This window comes from Arvicola amphibius, chromosome 12 (assembly GCF_903992535.2).
Source record: "Arvicola amphibius chromosome 12, mArvAmp1.2, whole genome shotgun sequence".
Taxonomy (NCBI): Eukaryota; Metazoa; Chordata; class Mammalia; order Rodentia; family Cricetidae; genus Arvicola; species Arvicola amphibius.
Window position 1 is genome coordinate 19,326,932 of NC_052058.2, and position 19,170 is coordinate 19,346,101.

Genomic DNA, 19,170 nt, shown 5'->3' on the forward strand with positions numbered 1-19,170 from the left:
TTTTAGTTGAAAACCACTCTGAAACTGTGTGGTGGGACTTAGGTGACTCACTGATATAAAGTATAGAGTATGGTTTCTTTTAAACTTTTTTACTTTGAAATAATTTTAGACTTACAGAAAAGATGCAAAAATAACACAGAGATTTCCCATCGGGCCATTCTTGGCTTCCCTTCCTGTTAGCCTCTTACATAAGCATGCCGTAATTGCTGAGATGGGAAATTGATGCTGCTATGAAGCTAACTAAACTGCAAACTTTACTCATTTCACTTCACTGCTCACTTCTGGCTTTGCCTTTTTTTGGGGGGGCAGGGATGCTATTTTACGGATTTTCATAGCCCAGTACCTGATAGGGAGTCTGACTGAGGGACGATGCCCACTGACTGCAGGACGGGTAGCTCAATGAATGGACTTTCAGTCACACACTACAGCTTGGGCAGCCTTGTGTGGATGTATGTCACATAGGTGTGAAGCTCATGAAGAGATGCTGAGGCTTTGATTGGATGCTTACTATAGAACTAATTCCACCTTAGGCTCAGTGATGACAAATTTTTTTTTTAACTATTCTCTCATATATTGCATCCTGACTGCAGTATATTACAGCCTCCAACCCCCTTCCTTTCTTCCTAGTTCCTCCCCACACTTTCCTGCTCCCTCAGATCCACTCTGTCTCCTTTATTTCTTTTCAGGAAAGAGAAGGCCTCCCAGTAATATCAACCAAACATGTCATAACAAGTTACAGTAAGACTGGGCACATCCCCTCATATCTAGGCTGGATGAAGCAACCCAGTAGGAGAAAAAGGATCCCAAGATCTTGCAAAAAGAGTCAGAGAAAGCCCCTCTTTCTCATGTTGGGAGTCCCTCAAGAATGTCAAGCTACACACCATAACATATATGCAAAAGACCTAGCTCAGACCCATACAGGCTCCCTGATTACTGATCCAGTCTCTCTCATGAGGCCTTATGAGCCCTGGTTAGTTAATTCTGTGGGCCGGCCATGTTCTTTGTGCTGTTCTCATCCCCTCTGCCTCCCACAATTCTTCCTCACTCTGACTTGGGGTTGAACAGAGTTTTAGAATTGTGAAAATACTTCAATGTAAAGGAGGGTGAATGAACAAGATGAAGGAAAAGATGTCACAGTATAATCTTCCAACTGGACAGAAAGGTTCCTCTCTCTCTCTCTCTCTCTCTCTCTCTCTCTCTCTCTCTCTCTCTCTCTCTCTCTGTGTGTCTCTCTCTTTCCCCCCTCTCTTTGTCTCTCTGTCTCTCTCTCTTTACTTCTCTCTCTCGTGTGTGTGTGTGTGTGTGTGTGTGTGTTCTCACTCTAGCAAGTGAAGGAGCCAGCGGTTTCCAGGCTGTCCTTCATTTCTAAGCAGACTGAACTCAAATATTAACCCAAACTGTAGAAGCTCCCATGCTAAAGAAAAGTCCATGCAGATCTTGCCCAGGCATCCACTTGCTTTTGGACCAAGTTAAGCCAAGATGAGATGATGTGAGTCTGCCAACAGTGCTTTTTGACCTGGTTTCTATATTCCCACTTTTTAAAGCCGAAGACTATGTAACCTGCAATATTAAAGCACAAAATCCTCATCACTGGTTCAATGCACCCCAAATGGTCTCTTTCCCCACTTGTTACCCTTTTCCTACTTTCTTTGGCAAAACTTAAAAATATTAATGCAATAAATTATAGAAAGACAAGAATGTATAATTATTCTTCATTAGGCAAAGGTAGAGTTAAAAATTGTGAAACAGCAATTTCCTCCAAAATTCAACTTTCAACATTTTCTCTATTTTATCATTTAGATGGAAGATGTCATAGCACGCATGCAAGATGAAAAGAATGGAATTCCCATCCGCACTGTCAAAAGCTTCCTTTCCAAGATACCTAGTGTCTTCTCTGGTAAGTGTGCATCCAGCACAGCTCTGCTTTCTTCAGTGTGTATTTCATAAACCTCTGGCGTGTTGTTAAACAGCAGCTAGTAAGATGCCATGGCACCTTCATCATGGTGTTTAGAACCTGGAAATGAGTGTAAGACATGACGTGAACCAAGAGTCCTAACTCGATACAAGGTCCCTTGAAAGACAGAATGAACACATATGAAAAAAGAGAAAAGAACCACATGAAAATAAATAGTGATGTGAGAAACAATGCCATGTAGATGAGATGTGGAAGTTGAGAGAGTGGCAGACAACCCAGAAGTCAGGGAAGGAGTCTTGAAGCACAGTATTGCTCGGACCTGGGGAAGCCAGGAAGGATCTGATCACTAGGAACCACCCGCACATTTACCATGCTGAGAACCGGGCAGTGACACAGCCAACAGGTGGGGAAGCAAGCATGGGTGGTGGTGGCTCGAATTTGTGTCTCTAAAAGCCAACCACAGGACTGGAATTCTGATGAACAGGGGTGATAGAGAGCTTTTAAATGTTTGTGTAGGATGCTGTGATGAGAGGTTTGGAGAGATGGTTTTGGGTGTACAGGCCTGATCTCACATACTAAATTTGGCTCTGCATAACCCATGTCAAAAACTGGGTGTGGGGTATGCCTGAAACACCTGCCTTGTTGGGAGAGGAATGAAGTAGAGACAAAAAAATTCCTGAGCCTTGTTGGCCATTCAGTCTGACCTAACCATGAGCTTCAAATTCAGTAATCGACTCTGTTAAAGATGGACAACAATGAAAGATACCAAAGGGGGAAGAGAGAGAGAGAGAGGAGAGAGAGAGAGAGAGAGAGAGAGAGAGAGAGAGAGAGAGAGAGAGAGAGAGAGAGAGAGAGAGAGAGAGAGAGAGAGAGAGAAAGAGAGAGAGAGGAATATTATAATGTGTTATAATGTATGGGTATGCTAAAGATGTTGAGCATTTCCTTAAGTGTCTTTCTGTCATTTTAGATTCATCTGTTGAAAAGTTCTGTTTAGGTCTGTACCCCATTTTTTATTGGATTATTTGTTCTTTTGATGATCAATTTTTTTAGTTCTTTGTATATTTTGGAGATCAGCCCTCTCTCGGATGTGGGGTTGGTAAGATCTTTATCCATTCTGTAGACTGCCATTTTGTCTTGTTGACTGCGTCCTTTGATTTACAGAGGCTTCCCAGTTTCAGGAGGTCCCATTTATTAATTGTTTCTCTCAGTGTCTGTACTGCTGGGGTTGTATTTAGGAAGTGGTTTCCCGTGCCAAAGCATTCAAGTGTGCTTCTTACTTTCACTTCTATGAGGTTCAGTGTTGTTGATTTTATGTTGAGGTCTCTAATTTACTTAGACTTGAGTTTGTGTGTGTGTGTGTGTCGGGGTGGGGGGTGTTTCAGACAAATATCTCCTCTGGTATCTGTGGCTTTAAAACCAAAGGGAGAATCTTTGGACAGGTCTTCTAATCTCGTCAAGACAGGAGTGGCCCTGTACAGATCCAATTACAACATTGTATTTGTTGCTCACTGATTATTTTTTTTTTTGTAGTTGCAGAAATACCACTATAAGTTTGGTACATATGGCTATCAACTAGAGCCTGAATTATTAACCCCTTCAGCCCTGAGAATTCTGTTAAGCTTCTTAAAAGGCAGTGTGGAAGTAATGGTGAGGAGAAAGGGAAAGGGAGCGAGACAGGGGGGAGAGATTAGGATTCATCCTGCATTTGGGGCATAAAAGGCAGAAGGAGATATTGACCTGCAGGCAGAGTAATGGCCCTGTGCAGAGAGGACAGGAAGCCTGCACATTGAGAACAATAAAACAAGTGTGGAAAAGAAGCAGAGAAAATGAGGAAGGGCATTCCTGGTCCCTGGCAGCTTTGTAGCTCTTACCTTAATCCTTGGGGGCACAGAGTACAGTTCCTATGGGTGCTTCGTCTTCCTCTCTTCATCCAATTTTCCGCCATCAGACATCAACCTTTGTGTACCCATGCACACTAACTCTTTTTTTTTTTCTTATTTTAAGCTTTTCACACATTAGGTTTCTCATCAGATACAGGAGCACTCTTCCATAGCTCATACAGTAGATCCAGCAGCCTTATGGGTGCAAAACCATAGTGAGAATGAAAAGAACAAGTAAATATGGTTATAAAAGAGGGATTGTCTGCTTGGGCTGGACCAAATGCTCATCTGGAATGTGTGTATCCCCAATCGATGGAGATGAAGGAGAGCCTGTGGGAATGCAAGTTTCCAAACACACATTGTAGATATTCCGATTAGTTAGGACTGAGATGCAACATCAGCATTTTCAAGCTGTTAAGTTCTACATTGATGTCTTCTGTTAACTTAACTGCATATTAGCAATGTTTCTCACTAGAAATTTTGATCAAGTGAACAGATTCTGATCAAACATGCACTATATTTCAGCTACTCCTCAGCACTGGTTTGCAACCGTCTTAATGCTGAGACCCTTTAACACAGTACCTCATGTTGTGATGACCCCAAACATAAAATTGTTTTCATAACTATAAATTTTCTATTGTTATGAGTCATTAATGTAAATATCTGATATGCAGGAGGGTCTTAGATGATTCCTGGGTTGTGACCCACAGGTTGAGAACTGCTGCTTTACAGGGTTTTTTTTTTAAGGGTTAATATTTTAATTGCACTAGAAAAAAAAATACATTACACTAAACACTGAGGTGATATCACAGACTAAAGTATACCATTTTAGTAGAAGTTTGAAAAGTCATTTGTCCAATGAAGCCTATTACTTTGTATACTGATTTTAAAAAGGCAATAAAAATTAAAATTTAAAAAGTCAGTTGTGAAGAAAGAATTATCCAAAGGCTAGTACTATTCAATTTGATTTGACAAGAATCCTGCCATATACATACAAATATATATATATATATATATATATATATATATATATATTCTTAGTTATGAAAGTACAACTTTGTTTGTCAAGGTCCCAAGGCCCAAAGTGAGCATGATAATTTGCTATTTTCTTATCTTTTAAAGAATGCACTCAAAATGTTCACTTCATGGTTTCTATGCTGCTTAGAACAATACAGAAAAATAAATTTACCCTGTAATAAACTACTGGGAAAATAACATATTGGAAGATAAATGTGACTTCCCTCCCTTCTTTTTCTTAAACAACACAACTATAATTTCATTTTATTCTTTCTTGTCTTGAAGTTCTTTGGTAAATTTAATACTCTATTCATATTTTTTCACATGACTCATTACTTATCTATTATTTTTGACTTGTTTATTTTTTTGACTTATTGAGGAAAGAGTCTCACTCTGCAGTCCAGACTGGACTGAAACTCATAGTGACCCTCTTGCCTCAGCCTCCTGAACTATAGGACTGAGCGACCTCAAATATTATATATATATTTGTAGTACTGGCGCTTGAATCCAGGACCTGGCACATACTAGTTCCAGAGCACTACCACTGAGAATTACTCAAGTCCCTTGTCATCTATTGTTGTTTTTGTCTGTGTATATGTATGTGTACTTGTGCACATGAGTCTTCTTCAATTGCTTGCCCATGCTATTTTTTTGAGGCAAGATCTTTCCGTGAACCGGGAGCTCCAGATTCTGGCTGGGTTGGTGTATTGGTGAGCACCTGGGATTTCTCTGTCTCCATCTCTCTTGCATTAGGGTTCCAAGCCTACACTAGGCCTGCATGTTTTCCATGGTTTCTAGGGACCACACTCAGATTCCCATGCTTGTGCAGCAAGCATTTTACCCAATAAGCATCTCCCCAGCACGTCTGCCTTTTATTGCCTTAATTGGGTATGTAGGAGCCCTGGGATGTGAGCATAGTGATTGTTTCAGGTTATATATAGGAGACACCTGAGATGAATTCTGAGACAGTAGCTGAGAAGTGTCTGCTGTGCTTCCGGGAGTAATTTTTGCCTCAAATCCTTCCCAGTTCAAGTAGGGTGATCTTTCTGGACTTTGGTCATACCTTCTCCGTTACAATATAAAATGAAACTCAAATATTACTGAGTATGTTTTATTAAAATGTTTACTCAAATTTGTACCGATGTTTCTGCAGATTGGAAAAGATAACTAAAGTTAAAGGCATATCTGTAGCTCTTACTGACATTTTCTTTAAACGAATTTCATAGGTCCCACTCTGCATGGAAACAATTTCCCTAGAATTCATATCCTGTGACTTACGGTTGTTCATTCTTGTCACATCTGACATCTGTGGTGGGGCAGTCCGTGGCACTGTCATCAGGTGAAAATGCTTCCTATTAGACTCTGGACGTCAGCACCATAGAGACCCACGTTCCAAGCACAGCAGAAAAGCTATGAATGCTAGAGGAGATGGTTGATCTCACATTTTAAAGATTTGTTTGTTGCCGGGCCGTGGTGGCGCACGCCTTTAATCCCAGCACTCAGGAGGCAGAGGCAGATGGATCTCTGTGAGTTCGAGGCCAGCCTGGTCTACAAGAGCTAGTTCCAGGACAGGCTCTAAAGCTGCAGAGAAATCCTGTCTTGAAAAACCAAAAAAAAAAAAAAAAAACAAAAAAAAGATTTGTTGTAATAGTATTTTACAGCCGTGCTATTTTACCTTGGCTAATGCATACTTGAAAGAATCAAAATTGACAACAAAAGGAGGTACTTTGTTGCTTAACAAGTTGTTGAAATAATACATTTTTATGCTTTTTCTTAGAGAATACATTGCATTCTAAGAAGACTGAGTATTATTTGAGTGTATATTTTTGGCTTATATAATCACAGGTGCTTTGGAGTCTAAGGGTCTAATAAGTTTACAATACTTAATCGTCCTTAGAACCCATGAATGGAATATTTGCTTTGTTAGTATTCTAATGTGTTCATAGAATTTGAGTAAGCCTCTGAGGTCTATTCTGCTTTCATTTATTTGAGACACAATGTCATTCACTATGTAGTCTCATACTCACTATCGCCTCCCCTCAGCCTCCTGAGTGCTGCTGGGATTGCCGAACTTCTTTACTATCTCCTCCCCTCAGCCTCCTGAGTTCTGGGGTTGCAGGGCTGCCACAGGGTGCCTGGCTACCATTCTCTTTGCTTTGTTTTTAATGATAGAGATTTATCTTCATGTTGACTTTGGCATACATATTAATCAGTAATTTAGAAAAGTGCCACGTAGTTAGGGACTGTAAATACATTAATTTATTTCTTATGATATCCAAAATAATTAGTTTGGTTCATAGCAAAGGATTTGGAGAGTTAGGAAGTTCAGCCTTTAGTCCATTTCTGTCTTGTATGCCATTCTGCCCTCTGCCTTGAGTATTCTTTTGGGCAAAACAGTCATTGTTTTCAGCATGACAAAGACATGTCTCTGAGCGCCTTAGATATTTCAGTCCAGCCTCCAGCCTCCAGTCCCCCACCCCCAGGTGGAAATCTTCCAGAGTGCTTATAAAACGACCCTGGTCTTTGTTTCTTCTCTTGGTCACCACGACCTTGGCTAAGCCCCTCTAGTTTCGTCATCTCTGAAGCTTGCGGGTTAGGCCTAAAGGTTTCTTGCAGATTCCTCTCCTTACACATGCACAATTCAGAGAATTAGTGAAGGGGAAAGAAAGACTGGCTTAGAGCCGGGGAGCCCAGTGCCTAGCCTCTCCCGGGCTGGCTGCCCTTGTGCAAATGATCCCAGAGTAAGAGAAGCTGTGACATGGTGGTGGAATTCCCCCTCTGCTTCCTGTCGCAGGGTAATGCCACGTGTGCTCATGGCCTTCATTATGAAGTCTATGCTAAAGCATTTGTGTAATTCAAGTTTTTCTTTGACCTCCATTCAATTTAGCTTCTAATACAATACTTCTACTTGAATATCTCAAAGAAGCCCTCAAATTCAACATGTCCAAAATGAGATTAATTGTTTTATCTTCATCCTGTTCTCATTTTTGTCATTATAAAGATTATTATATGAATGTTCTCATTACCGTCTCTCCTATAACCTCTTCTCCTTGAGTCTACACTGCCATCAGGGGTTATTAGAATAGCTATAAAATACTTTGTTCATGACCATTTGCTCTAGTGTGACTCTAGTCTGAAATATGTTTTTCGCCCCTCAGAATTAAGTTCTACCTCCTCTTTGCATGCCGTCTTCTCTTTCTCCACAGGCATATGAAAATATACTGGTATTTTCAAATCTCCTGGACCTCATGTCATAGTGCTCTCTTTTTTTTTTCTAGCCTGAGAAGCCATTGTCCAATTGGACCCAGGATATCCTTTCCATCTGAAACACTTCCTGCTCTTCCTCCATTTGTTCTGTTGAGAAATCATCTCTCCTGTCCACACTGGTTTTCGTTTCTTGCGTCTTCTCCTAACACCATGCTCTTTCCTCTCTGAGGACTTTATTCCATGTAGTATTATAAAGTCATTCACGGTAGCAGTTGGTAATGCCTCTTGACAATCATGTACACTACGGGAAGACTCCATATGCTCACTCCTGTCATCCCAGATTCAAAGTCAGCATCCAGCATAAGAGGTGTTCATTAGATATTTGCTAGCTGGCTCCACAATCATTATAATTTTTAGTGAGAATATTTGCTTTGATGTTGATTTAGAAATTGTCTACACTTTCATGTTTGTGTGGCTTTGACAACATATAAAAATTATTTAGCTTTAAAAAGGACTTCTTGTAAAGGAATAGTTTGATTTTTTTCAATGATATTTTAGTAAATAAAAATACTTGAAGCTTTTTTTTTTCATAGTATGTTTCACATAACCTGAAATATGTAGAATCTTGCCAGGAATCCTGGATCAATGGTATTGGCTGGTAAAGGTGACAGCTTAGAGTTTTTCTAAAGTGTGCATTAGACTCATTCAAATGGAAGGGAAGCTTCTATATCAGGACAGATGCCTGAAAGTGCACACATAACTCTTCAGCAACCTTTGTGAAAGGATGCTGTGTTTGGGGAGTGCAGGGGCATGAGTTAAGAGGAGAAGGCAGAAGACAGGAGCTGCAACTCCAAGAACTTAGAAGCTTGTTCTGAAGAAAAAGAAGAAATTAACATTTTAATATAATAGATTTGTTTAAATCTATTTCTTGATAGTTTTATACAAACCTTCAATGCGTTTCCATCATTTGTTCTCACTTTTTTTGCCCCATCTCTTCCTGGTTTTCTCCCATCCCACATCTCCCAAAACATCTCCCAACTTTATAACTTTTATTCTTCTATAACCATGGAGTCCGTTTCATGCCGCCCATACAGCCATGGGTCTGAGCCACCCACTGGTCAACCTAACGGGGACCCGACCCCTTTCTCCATGGTTCTGTGGACCAAGGACAACATCTTCAGCACGCTACACAATTGTTTCACGACTCTCATATACCCTCAGCTCTGTTTGAACCAGGGAAATAGCATTATTGATGCTTAAAATTGGGTTTCTCTTGAAAAGAGGGCTAGAGAATATCAGCTTGTCTAAAAAAGGAAATGGGTTTGTGGCTAAAATTGGAGCAGAAATTTAAGACAAGGCAGTGAAATTTTTTTTAAAAAAATGATGAATAAAAGGCTTCAGGAATTTATAAAGGGCTTCATGATAGCTCAACAACAGGAAAGGGTTGGGCAATAAGGCCAGTGAATTCAGAGAGGGGATACTGTCAACAGTTATACCCATATTTAGACAATTAGAATCAACACCTCAGGATGCCAATGCCCTCAGACACATTTTTTAAATGGAAGTGATAGAGGAAGATAATGTATAATGTTGGTCTCTCCTGGAATAATCAGGGGGCAATGTTTAACAAAATGTAAGACACATAGGTTTGCAACTAAGGGGATTTATGAGCATATGTATTATAACCCAGGAGTAGAGGAGGATCTGTCTTGGAGCAAGTAAAGTAAAAACAAGGTGAGAAAGTCAGAGGATGTACCTCGGTGGAACAGGAACACGTGTGAAGAGCAAATATGGTTCATCTGGGACACCTTCCATGTTCTGGTAGAGAGTATTGCTCACCCGAGTTCACTTGAAGCATCAGGAACACAGAAGGATAAAGATCTCCTAATGACATGACATGCAATCCCAGCTTGCCTTGTGCTATAGCACTTAGTATCAGGACTGCAACCATTTGAGTGTCAAAAGTAACCCGTCCTCACATGAAGTAACAACTCTCCACTTTCTTCAAAAGGGTGAGGATCTGTGCAGTGTAAGAATATAAAAGAGACATTATTGGTGTACTCATGAAGTAGAAGCTTAAAGTCAAGACTTGACCAAACCTCTGACAATATTTGTAGAGACATCCACCACCCACCGTCCCATCGCCTTTAGATTAACCTAGCTTCAGAAGAAACATGTTTGCTGAGCTAATGCTCTGTCAATGTCTCATGCCCTTGACATTCAAAAATTCTGTTCCTCTATAGAACTAGACAACAAGCTTCACGGTTGGAAGACTTCCATTGCCTTCTGTAGGTTGACTTGGAAGTTATTCTGTTTCCACAAAGAACGGTGGCAGGATATAAAACAGAGTTCTCAGTTCACTGCAGAGTCTATAAGTTTCCACTAAATTTGCATGTATCAATGCTTAAGGAACGACCCTTGAGATCATAAGAGTTTGTGAGACTGCCCGATGACGGTTACTAAACAAAAGGTCCCTGCAAAGCAAGTCACCTAAGAGGTTTACAGATGAAATTACTGAACAGATTCAGGGGAGTCCAAAAGACAGGTGCCTGCTCTAGATTAACAAGCACTGTCAATGGAGAAGAAAACAGGGCACAGTGAATAGAGATCCCTAGCTGGCCTCTCTGACTTTTATATAGTCCTTCATTAATTAGTTTCTGGAGGTTCTGTGTCACAGACCTGCTTAGGGAGCCGCTTCTCTAAGCACTTTTTTATTGCTACTTTGCTTCGTTATCTGAAACGTTCACATTTAACACACTGCCTTGCAGATGCCTTGCCACCAATGAGAAAGAAAAAAATTGCTGGACAACAATCTTCTCTAAGAGTCTCATACAATTTTTTGTTTTCTGGGGGGAGAGGGTGTGTTAGACACTGAACCTAAGGCTTCACACATGTGAGACAAGGGCTCTCTCTACCACCGAGCTAGAGTCGCAACTATCTCTAAAAGCAAGTTCAGGGGCTGGAGAGATGGCTCAGCGGTTAAGAGCATTGCTTGCTCCTCCAAAGGTCCTGAGTTCCCAGCAGCTACATGGTGGCTCACAACCATCTGAAATGAGATCCGATGCCCTCTTCTGGCCTGCAGGCAGACACACAGACAGAATATTGTATACATAATACATAAATAAATATTTTTTTAAAAAACGAGTTCAGTGTTTTGCACATACTGAGCAGATGCTGTACCACCGCTGTCTTATATCCCCAGACTCTGGTAGCTCTTAGGGTTCAGAAAGGCATCTTTAACTTTCTATGTCCATTCCAACAATTTCCTCCCCAGAGCTCTATACTGCCATTCAGCTAATTTGATTAACTAAGGAAGCCAAGAAACTTCCTACAATACCCCCCAAAAAGTAGAATCTGGTTTAGTATGTATTATTGAACACAGAGTAATTAGTCATTTTTATTTCAGTCCTCCTTCTGTGTACCCAGTTTTTTAGTTGACTTGATTTAAGCCATGCATAGGAAACTAGGCAGTATAGGAGCTTTTAAAATAGTTGATTTTAAATGTGATAACTATGTTTCTTTTCCCTTACTTTCTAAGGCTTGCATAAATATCATTGTTACAGAGAGGTGATTGATGTAGGCTTAAACCTGTCATGTGGGTAGCTGTGCAGGTTCACGTGAAAAGAAACAAAATTCAAATGGACTTGGGGAGCATGGCTTTTATGAAGGATTAAGCTTTTCTTACATCACACCAAAATTTAACTGGTTCTCAATTTGAAAATGATAGCAAGAATAGAGAATGGTGGCATGCACACATATGTGATTGCAATACTTGACATTCAGGTTAGAGACTGTAAAGTCAAGTCCTGCTTGGGACCCTTAGTGAGTCTTTTAAAATAGGGTGGGGTGCCAGGAGTTCAATAGTAGAGTGTTTTCATAACGTACAGATGCACAAGCTACTGAACTTGATTCCTCACAACAAAATATAACACAAGGTAGAGGAAAATAATGTGTATGTTTTCTATTAAGCCTGGGGTACTGTGTACCTAATACTAAAGATGCTTTTAAGAGTCTAAAGATGTTCCTTTCTGAAATCGACACCATCCTGGGATATTTTTTCTTCTGTCCATATTTTTAACAGGAATAGATATCATGGATTCTACAAAACCAGGTTTCTCTAGAAAACAACTCTAAAAGATATTTTGTTAGAAGTTCTGCTGTTAATATTTTCCCCTTATAGTATCCTAGGCAAGTTCAAAGCTACAAACAGAAACTTTAGGAGAAATCAGCAAGAAAGGACCAATAGAATAAGAATAGTGCTAATAGTTAGCATGTAATTTAAAAAATAACTCAGCAGTTAAGGCTACTGACTGCTCTTCCCAAGGACCTAGGTTTGATTCCCAGAACCACACTGTAGCTTGCTACCGTGTGCAAGTCCAGTTCCAGAGGCTCCAATACCCTCTTCTGCACCTCTCTAAAAATACTGTAGACCCACACTATAGATTTCCAGTTCTTTCATATCCAGGTGGAAACCTGAGGTGGCCCATGTGATGAGCAAGCACATGGGTCTGATACCTTAAAGGGGACTTGAGCACCACTAAGGAATGAAGCTGTCTTGCCCTTTGGACATAGTAAAACTGATGCAGTTTATTTTATATTTTCTAAAATCATCAATCTGTTCCAGGACAAAGGTCTACACATCATAATGGTCAAGACTCTTGGCATGGCTAATGGGCCCTCTCAAAGTCAGAGCACACTGCAGCTATAAATTACGTTCTAAATGCCTGGGACATTCTTGTTGGTATTGAATGTTCGGTGGTTGTTAAATCTGGAAGCCAGTGTTACTAATGATGTCAAGTTTTAATAAAAAGAAAAATCTTAGTGAGCAGGTGGAGGAGGGGAGAGCACTGGCATAGGTGAAGGCATAAAGGATGACTGACAAAATCATCCCAGCCAGGAACTGAAGAGATATCTAATTAGGTAAGGCTTTTGCTTCTCTAGCAGAAGACCCAAATTCAGTTCTCAGGTCTTATGTTAGTTAAACGACAGCTACCTAGACTTCAGACTCCTGGCAGATATGATGCCTCTGCCTTCCATGGGCACCTGGGTCACATTCACAGACCCACACATAGACACACACAGTAACTATTAGCATGTCGGCTGCTTGCCCTGAACTCACATTCTGAAAGTCATTCTTTCATATATAATGTTTATATAGCTTCAGCCTTATAACTGACGAAATCAGCTTAACCACAGAGAAAGTAATTGATTTACTGAAAGACATTGCTGTTTCGAAGAACAGCTACCACGCTGACATAGAAGACCCGTGGAAGGGTGTGAGGGACCACTGAGTATCGGTCCCCTAAAGTCATCATTCCAATGCACTTCTTGGATCCACAAAACCACATAAAGACCTTAAAAAAAAGGATGGGAAAGAAAGAGATAGTCAACTTTTCTGTATTCACAATCACATGATTACAGTCTTGTCAAACTTATGAGGTAAGTATTTCAGCTGGTTTAGTGACCTGGGCCTGTTATCCTGCTCCTTATAGGTTAGAGACAGAAAAATCTCAGGTCCAAGGTTGGCTTGGGTTACAAGGAGATTCTGTTTCAAAGTAAAAAAGTAAACAGAAGGTTGCAGACCTAGCTCAGTGGGAGATCATTTTCCCTGGATGCCATTACCAGTACTGTAGAAGAATTTAAACAGCAAGCAAACAGGCGAAAGACCAAACCAACCAGTCAAACAAACAACAGCAAAAGCCCCAGATCATTGCCAATCAAAATGCAGAATCATGGAGCCCAGTTCCAATGAATGCACATCCGCAAAACATTCCCCTACTGAAGGTTCAGGGAACGTTGATGAAGAAGGGACAGACGATTGTAAGAGTCAGAGAACCATAGAGTTTGCAGTGCGAGTGTGGCTTCAAAGAATGTCAGAAGCTGCAGCCTGAAAGTCTCACCAACATGTCTGACCCAGTGTGGGCTGAGCAAGAATGTCACCCATAGACATGCCAAACGGATGGGCTAAAAGCTTAAGTAACTATGGGCAACCGAGGAAAGCTGGGAGTGGATGAGGCGATTTTCCCTGGAGGAGAACACAACAATTGACCAAATGAAAACATGCATACAAGTAATATTATACAGTCTGAGTAGGGTATACTTAGGAATATATATGTAAGTGCATATATGCATGTAAGAACAATTAATGAAAGATCAGGCTGCGATTTCGAAGGAGGGTGGGGAGAGGTATGTGGGAGGGTTTGGCGGGAGGAAAAGGAACGCAAAGGTAATTATAATCTCAAAAATTAAATTAAAATACTCAAAAAGTGAGTATTGTGTACCATATTTTAATCAAATATTAAGACAGAATTTACAGAACTTGAAATGCTTCAAGGATACACTTGAAAAGGCGCCATTCGGACACAAAGAGTGATATTAACCATTTAAATATCTTAAGTAATTAAAAGGTAGAATTTGTTACCAATTGTGTCTTAAAATATAAACAGTTCAAAGGACCAAAAAATACTGCTAAGGAGATATGAACGGAGAGGAGACGGAGTGCTTGGGTTTTAAGCTTAGTTTCCATTGCAGTACCACTGGGCAATTCAACATTTCTACCTACTGTGCGTAAAACAGAGAAACAAGCAACAAATAGATACTCTATTTCGGCTGTCATTTTCATTCTAATAATGACTGTATTACCACACTGTGCTTAGGCTGGATGTGACATTCTTTTTCTTTCTAGATAGTTAATCTGTTGCCAGGGTCAACAAATTACCGACAGTGGATGCAAGGTGGCATCTGAAACAATGTTTTCTTAGTAATCGGAAGGCATTTGCTAAATTTCTGTTTTAAAGGCAAAATATATTCTGTTTTGCTTTTTTTTCTAAAAAGTAGATGACATGGTTTATTTTTTCTAATCGTTTCTGACGACCCGCAATGATCTCAGAGTCACCTGTTCAGGGGCAGCCAGTGTGCATACTCCAGTTGAGTTCGCATGCTGTGCCCAGCCACAGTGGATAGCTGTCAGTTATGTCTACCGGAGTGCAGTGTTCCGCCTCATGTTTCCTTAAAGCTGGGCAGCTGTTAGTGACAACGACAGTTCCACTTTCCCCCGTCTGATCATCCCCAGTTCCTGCTTCTACCTCAGCAAATATCCCCCCCCCTTTTCATCATACGTTGGAGCTGAGAGCTGGTCACCTTAAACAATTTTCTTGTCTTCTCTGTGCTCATCACTTTCTGTCTTGGGGTCTGGACAGCCTCTAACCAAGAGCGCTGCCAAGATGGCTAAAGCAATGAGAAAAATCTGTCTGTTCAATCCTTACCTGCTGTTTTCAATTCATTGTAGCCATGCCCAAGATCTTCGAGATGTCTTCTAACCTTTAATATTCTTTCATGCGTGTTATCTTTTATTCCTCATGACAGATAGCCATCGAAACTGGACCCACCCCGTGGATGAGTTCCTTTCTAACTGTTCTCATATCTCATCATTAGTTTAATATCATTACATATTGATACCGACTTTCCCCTGTAATACACACTCCAACTTTGTTCGCTGGTTTCTTTATTATGATGTCAGTGCTTAGTGCATTGAGCCATCTGGAACATGACTGTGAGAATAAAGCAGAGCGAGGCAGAGGCAATCTTGAAAATTTGTTTTGGGAGATTTCCCTGATGTTGACATATTCCATTTTCATTTGGTAGTAATCTACTTTGGAAACAGCTTATCGGGAATGTTGCCTCTCCCTTAAAACAGCAGATTTGGAAGCTCACTTCTGTTTGTTCCCTTTTAGGCATCTCCAAATCCTGTAAATGACAGATTGCTACTGCAGTGCCTCTGATGGGGTCTTGGGGGAGGGTCTCCTGCTTCTCCCACACACCACCCTAACATCATTTTCTTCTGAATACAGTCTATATGTTTAGTTTACACTGACTCTTCATTGGTATAGAAATGAGTAAGGATTGACAGCAATGTTGTCAGTCTGGACATGTTTCTGTGAAAGAGTGAATTAGAGCACACAACATCTAAAGGCCATGCGCGCTCTGCTGTGTTGCACTGTCTTTTACACATATGGAAGCATGTGGTTTTCTCTTCATGGCTCTCATGTCACTGAACACGTGTAGAAGTTGCAATGATTCTCTCCTTACCATTCTTGGAACAGACACCACCACTGTGCCCTCTTCTGTGGACTAACCTGTCCTCACCATCCCCCTTTCTCAACTTCTTTCTGTGGTTATGCTCTTTGCTGAATTGCTTTTATCTGGCAATCGTCCCTCATAGATGGGTGACGTGATTTTTGGCACCTGAAGAGGAGCAGTGTTCATCTCTTCAGCCCTCAGTCCCTGGCGTGTAGACAGTGTCAATGACGTAAAGAACAGTGACACATTTAGATTCATCCTCAGCAAATGTCATTTCCCATTGGTTGGCAATATAAAGAGCCCTCTGCCTTAGTAGGTTATGTGGGTACCTGGTGCTGCCCCGAACTCCCCTACCAGCAGGGAACACTGAATGTTGGTGGCTGTACTTTGCTCTGTGTTGCTGCCTTGTGTGGGTTTCATGGCTGACAATTGGGAAACGGAACACGGTTTTCAAGTTTCTTCAAAATCCACAGGCTCTTGTAATTTAAATTTTGTTGTTTGCATTACACTTAATTTTTAGAATATTGAGTACTCTTGTATTTAAATGTGATATTCCTCCAAACCTGGAGAAAGCAGAAAGGCAGTGAACAGACCTGCATCTATTTCTCATGCTTCAGGTGAATACACCATGTCCCACAAGACAGCTCTGGCCTTGATGAATGTGATCTGGCTGCAAGGGCTGCCAGAGGAACTTCCAGTATCTCAGATACTTGCGCCAAACTAACATTCTGCAAGTATCAGCCTTTAAATATAATATTTATGTATCTGTATCCTTGTAACAATGAAGAGCAGTTGAACAACTTCCCCACCTTTAAGTAATATTGCTGCCATTTTAATTTAGGTTGATGGAACATGTAATGAATACAGACTATATTATACCAGGATAGGATATGGAATCATATATGTCTGTATATGCTACATAAACCCAGAAGCATATATACATATCATATAATAGATATTTTGGTGAAAATAATAAACTATATATAGTATAGTGTATAATTTTTATATTTATAATTTTATAATATGAGATTATGATACAAATATATGTACATATATATACTGACACAGAGATCAGAAACATACTCCATGATACAGAAATGATATGTGAAATACAAATTTTATAAACTTTGTTTCTTTGCATGATTGCTCTACCATTTGTCTATACGATTATCATTCAAATATCTGTCAATCAATCTTCTCTCTGTAAAATAATATTAAACAGAAATAGTATTTAAAATGCTTTTATATTACATATTATATGTAATGAAACATCTTTAATTATATCATATGCATTTATTTAAACGTACAAATATAATCTCGTCTATTATGAGTAATACATACCATTTCTATGTATAATGTATACATATATCTAGATATATCTATTTTAGGGCTCATCCTTATTTTGAATGTAATATGTTTATTAATTCTTTGAGAATTTCCTTCATACAATACAGCAGCACAGTGGGCTGAAATAACTTTCAAATTGTATATCCTCATGATTTTAGCTCACAGAAAGAAAATACCATTTTTCTTCTTAGAATTGAAACAGGAAGCTGACAAACAGTGACTTGGTGACTCATATTCTCTGTGGCACAGGTCGCAGAGATAATTTTTCACCTCTCACTAATGCCAGTGATAACGTAAACTCCAATAGCCATTACAGCCGTGATTCAGACTCTTGTGTGAGTGCTTGTCTATCTGACTTTAGATCATCTCCACTGAAGTTCCTCAGAGTTGGCATCAAGCCAATTGTCTGTGCTCACCCTACTGAAATCCCATGTGCAAGAGCAACGGTTCCCGTCAGAAGTCATCTTGGAGGAAGTTGAGACAGTATGTATGTCAGCGCAGAAGGAGCGGTGCCCGCCCGTGGGAACTCAGAGGGGAGAGATGCCATTGAGAAGACTAGGATGGCCAGGGAGGCTGAGCTTAAGGAGAAGAAGGTGAAGACACAGGAATGTGAAGGGACTTCTGGAGGAGGTTCTGGGGCAGAAACGGAAGCCTGAAGGAAACAGACAATCTATGCTGTAAATGTGTTTCACAGGCAGAACACCTATGCCTCATGGCCTCTTTGTGAGCTCTACCATACAGTCTGCCTTGTGGTTAGCTAGTCCTGAATGTCAATGTGTCATTGCAAGTCAGAACCCGGACATTGCCCGTTTAGAAGGAATTTGCAGTTGAGTTTGGTGATGGGTCAGAATAGAAGACAGACTCAAAGGAGTTGTGCAGATCATGTCAAATGCTTGAAAGCATATCATGGTGTAAGCTACAGACAGGTTCACTGGCCCTAACCTTCTTTCATTCCATTCCTGAAACCTTGAGGTCACAAGCTGACTTGGTGACTCTCTATAGAAGGACAATATTTGTGATCAATACATACTCATAAGTGAGTGCACACACACATGCATGTGTGTGTATGCTACTGAAGATCAAACCTGGAGCCATACTCACGCTAGGCAATTGTTGTATCATTGAACTACATCCCTAGCCTGAGATCACATGTTTTCACTGCCCTTTTCATTTAGAAGGGTGGCCTTCCTGATGTCTACCAAGACCTGGTTTGCCCAAGGCAAAACATCTGTTTTTCTCTATCTTCTTCCCCCGAGCCAAACATTGTTAATAAAGGGTTAAAATAATTCCCGTGCACAAAGTCTTTTGCTTTTAACGCTTTCTGCTGCTGACCTAGTTCTCTGTATCTTAGCCTAAGCCTGAGAAAACCCAAAAGGGAGTTAAAAATAGAATTAGCATTTTCTTTAAAAGTGTAAAGCATCCTCTTCTTTTGAAGGAGAATAAGAAGGTTTTCTTTAATATTTGACTCGTTTCCACTTCTCTGGAAGGCAGCCTTCAAATGGACAAACCTCACTGAAGTCATTCTACCCTGAAAACAATTAAGATCAAATACCAGAAGGCTAAAAATATCGATGTAACACTTTCAGCAGAGGTTATTGGCTGTTTCTCTCCACCGTATGGTCGGGTGGCCTTTTAGCAAGAGCTGGCTGCTGATGGTTGCCAGGGGCTAATGCGGTGAGAGAACAGTAAATAATTCAAAAATAGCTGCTCTCAAGTGCTAAGCAA

The 19,170-nt window shown here is 40.4% G+C and overlaps 1 protein-coding gene across 4 annotated transcripts in view; it reads left to right on the forward strand.

Annotated features, from left to right (window-relative positions):
* Positions 1 to 19,170, forward strand: part of Rgs7 (regulator of G protein signaling 7) — a 270,718-nt gene that overhangs the window by 82,967 nt on the left and 168,581 nt on the right. For all 4 annotated transcript variants that reach the window (XM_038349251.1, XM_038349249.1, XM_038349250.1 and 1 more), the window contains one exon: positions 1,801 to 1,897. In XM_038349251.1, coding sequence (XP_038205179.1) covers positions 1,801 to 1,897 — 97 coding nt within the window. The remainder of the gene's footprint in view (positions 1 to 1,800; positions 1,898 to 19,170) is intronic.